Here is a 4,079-nt window from a genome sequence, read left to right as displayed (position 1 = left end):
GGCAAAAGTGGAGAAGGAAACAACAATAACACATGAGACAACTTTTTACCTTGTTGGCGGGATGCGCCATTGCATTATGAAATGCTGGATTTTGGAGAAGCTCGAGAAAGAATAGGCAGTGTGGGTACCTGCATTAGCATCAAGAAAAGAAAGAAAGATACCAGTAAACCGTAGTCCACATCAAACAAGAACATACAATTATTACTCTATCAATTTATGAAAAGCAGAAACTGAGTTACATTATAAACTTTATGTACTCAGGTCGTTGCCAGTATTGAAGATATTTCAAGTAGCCAATAAAAGCTTCATCTTCAAAATATCTATTCTGAGCCAAATCTGCATTAGAATTAATACAAAGTTAAGCGAAAAAAAAATCAAAAGGGGATCGAAAAATTGAAGCTTTTGCACCCAAATTCTACTTGTCCTATTGAAACACAATGCATTTCACAAACTTAAAAGTTAAAACATAACGAGGAAGAATCAACCATCCAACAGCATAACAACAATGACACACCAGTGTTATCAAAACAAAAAGTGTAAAAAAGCTCTAAGGTCCATTGGGGCTTTAAGCACAAAATGTGATTAAGGCGCGGGTTTTTAATGAAAAAAGAGCAAAGGAAAAAACAATACAAACATATATGTTTAGTCGAAGGTTAATAATTACAAGCATGAATGACAAACATATGAACTAAGCTGCGCGGACTCTTCACTTTTGATGCCGCACCCGTGTTGGATTCATAAAAAATACACTACTTTTGGCGAATCCTACAGGCACCCATTGACAGTTTTAACGAGTTAGAGCAACATAGAATATGAACAAAGAAATTGAAAAGAAACATATGATAAAGGAAAATATCAATTGTCTAGTAGCGCCTCTCCAGAAGAGGCTCATTAGCAAGAAAAAGTTTGCTTTAGAACATTGATGACGGCACTGAAAAGCACATTAAGCGACCATAAGCGAACATACCCGGTGCAACCCCACCAAGTCGGGTCTAGTTATACTAGTCATGACTATTCCATTCTCAAATCTTACCCACTTTAAAAATCATCTTCTTTCCTTATCTGTCTATTTTGTGTTCTTGATCTTTGTACGTATTTTATCAATAACTACTCTATTTTTTGGGGCAGGGAAACATACATTATGATACATTGTACTAAGTTTAATGTACAGTAGTAATACCATCATATTATTTTATCCGTATATGAATATTTCCAAAAGTTTCAGATAGTGAGTAAGGGAGTAATTTTCAATCTCAATTTGCTCAATTCTTAAATTATTTTAATAAAATTACTCCTTTCTAAAATTACATAAAATACTACAAATAACAACTTTTTGTCATTAAAAAACTTTGGAAGAATCTAAGTGCGGATTTTAATAAAAGATGGATCAATAAGTCCCCAAAAAGTATGAGCGACGTCCAAAGCAGTATAGAAATAGAAATAAGGGGACTAGACAATGGTTGAGTGTGTGAAGTCAGGCAAGTAATATAATTAGTCATATTCTCAATCACTAGCCACAAATTATCATTATGGATAAAGAAGAAAGAGAAGGGAAGTAGAAATTATAGTGAATATAAGTGGGGTTAGCGAGGCATTGAACAAATTCAAGTTCCAGTAAGAAACGTTGCCGTCTATCATCCAGATCTTTATACATCCTTTTCACCTTGCAATAGTCCATTTCAACATAATTCAATTCATTAATGTGTGTACTCTGTCTGTGTTGGGAGAAAAGACGCCAATTGATTTGAGCAGAGGTGAGATGCTTACGGTGATTCATCGTGTTTGGATTCGCCATTCCCTAAACACTAACTAATTCTCCTTTTTCTCACCCTCCGTTTTGTAGTAACCAAAAGTTCCGATAGAGGAATACAGTTTTGCAAAACTGGCCTAATCTTAAATTTATTTCAATTAAGTAATTTGTTTCATTAATATACAGATTTTCATGTCAATTGTTAAACTTAAATATAAATATAAATATAAATTAAATTAACATATTTGAATTTAATTTATATCTTAATTATTTAATTAAAAAATTGATTTAAAAATTGGTTTGTGAACTAATTAAACCAAACATAAAATCATATTTATTATAAAAATAATAATTAAATTTTTGCTTAATTATTTTGGAAAAAAATAACAATGAAATAAAAACTTATAAAATATTTTGAGAGAAAATTATAAACAAATAAAAAATTTTGTGCTGTCAAATTTTATGACAAAGCTCAAACAATTTTGGAGTTGTCATTTTTTTTCTTTGTAAAATATGTTAAAGCAAAAAAAATAACCCAACAGACACATCGGTAAACTCCTCCATTACTCCTACTAACTTGAGAAAAATAAAGGAAAGTGTCTTTTAAGTCTTGAATGAAGAATTGATGATATTGATCAATTTAAAGGGTCAAACATCATTAGGAAACTTGATTAAGTTAATTATAGACTTGATTATATTTTCAAAACGTTTTAATCTTTTAAAAAATACAAATCAACCCAACCCACATCCCTCTTCAATCCAAATCAACCAGTCTCTCTCATTTCTCTCGACAGCTTCTCCCAACTCTCTCTCAACCAACAGTTCTGCAAATTTTTTCTTTTAATCCTCGGCGACTTCAACCTTTGACGATAAATAGTTTGGCTTCGAGTTCCCCTTTTCTCCAAATCAACCAGTCTCTCTCTTCTCTCTCTCGACAGTTTCTCTCAATTCTCTCCCTCGACAGTTTCTCTCAACTCTCTCCCAACCAACAATTCTGTAAATCTCCTTTTAATCCTCGGTAACTTCAACATCCGACAATAAATAGTTGAGCTTCGAGTTCCTTTTCGACTTCAACCTTCAATCGACTTGACAACCTTGCTCTCTGGCCACAATAGCTTCGAATTCTTCAACCTTCAATCGACGTGACAGCCTTGCTCTCCGAGTACAACAACTTCAAATTCTTCATTGTTCCTTTTTTTTTCATAGGTAAAAATTTATAGCCTTTTTAGTTTTGAAGAAAACGAGGAACTTGATCCAACTTCTCTTATAGTATTGGTTAACAATTTCAATATTTGTTGCTTTACTTTGAAATGCGATTTGAATAAAACTCTAATTTCTGGTATTTCTTCTCCTTTTTTTCGAATTGAATTATGATTTTTTGTTGTTTGTTGCGTTTTTTTAAAGTTTGATTTTTGTTGTTTGTGTTTATACAAACAAAATAATGATTTGGGTTGATTTGTTCTGTTCTTGTTCTTGGTAAAAATTGTGATATTGTTGTTTTTTTGTTGAACAAAATTGTGCTACTATTTTTTGTTTTCTCCAATAGATTATCCATATGGTGCAACATATTAACCATCTGATGTAATAGATTTGTCATATGATGCAACAGATCAACCATCTGATGCATTAGAGGAACCATCAGATTAAAATTCTGATGCAACAGATTAATCATCTGATGCAATAGATTTAGCATATAATGCAACAGTTTAACTATCTAATGCAATAGATTAACCATATGTTACAACAGATTAAGCGTCGGATAAAAAATCTGATGCAACTGATTAACCATCTGATGCTATGGAGGAACCATCATATTAATGATCTGATGCAACAGATGAACCTCCTGTTGGATAAAATCCTATCAACTCTTCCAATAAGACATGTCCAAAACTTAATTCTTTCAACTGATCATTCATCTATCGCGATAGATGACCCTTATGTTGAAAGAAATCTAAAGAATATTGACTGTTGATAACTATTCCAACAGATCACTTATGTGTTGAACAGATGTGTGACCTGTTGCATAGACCATTCATCTTTCTTAAGAGGAGTGATTTATTTTGTACTGTTGCAACAGATTATTCATCTGTTGCACCGGTTGGCACAAGATGGGTAATCTATCGCAACAGATGTTTCATCTGGTACATCAGATATAACATTTGTTGTACCAGATATAACATCTATTCAATAGCTTTCATTGAGTAAAATTATTTTACTTGAAGAAGACGTACTGCATCATCCTGAGGGTTAAAGAGATCAGCCTCCTTAATTTTGGTGTTGTTCTTTGCAGCCAACCACCTAAACATCCTTGGATGAGAAACCTCATCCG

At 32.7% G+C, this 4,079-nt stretch overlaps 1 protein-coding gene across 1 annotated transcript in view; it reads right to left on the bottom strand.

Moving 5' to 3' along the window:
• LOC107863556 overlaps positions 1-1,893 on the bottom strand; it is a 29,195-nt gene extending 27,302 nt beyond the window's left edge. The window contains exons 1-3 of the mRNA XM_016709523.2: positions 1,768-1,893; positions 240-336; positions 4-128 (exon numbers count right to left, since the gene is read on the bottom strand). Coding sequence (XP_016565009.2) covers positions 4-128; positions 240-336; positions 1,768-1,795 — 250 coding nt within the window. The 5' untranslated portion in view covers positions 1,796-1,893. The remainder of the gene's footprint in view (positions 1-3; positions 129-239; positions 337-1,767) is intronic.
• Between the last annotated feature and the right edge of the window lie 2,186 nt (positions 1,894-4,079).

This window comes from Capsicum annuum, chromosome 3, assembly GCF_002878395.1.
Source record: "Capsicum annuum cultivar UCD-10X-F1 chromosome 3, UCD10Xv1.1, whole genome shotgun sequence".
Taxonomy (NCBI): domain Eukaryota; kingdom Viridiplantae; phylum Streptophyta; class Magnoliopsida; order Solanales; family Solanaceae; genus Capsicum; species Capsicum annuum.
The sequence above is the reverse complement of the archived record's forward strand: the minus strand, read 5'-3'. Positions and strand labels throughout refer to the sequence as shown.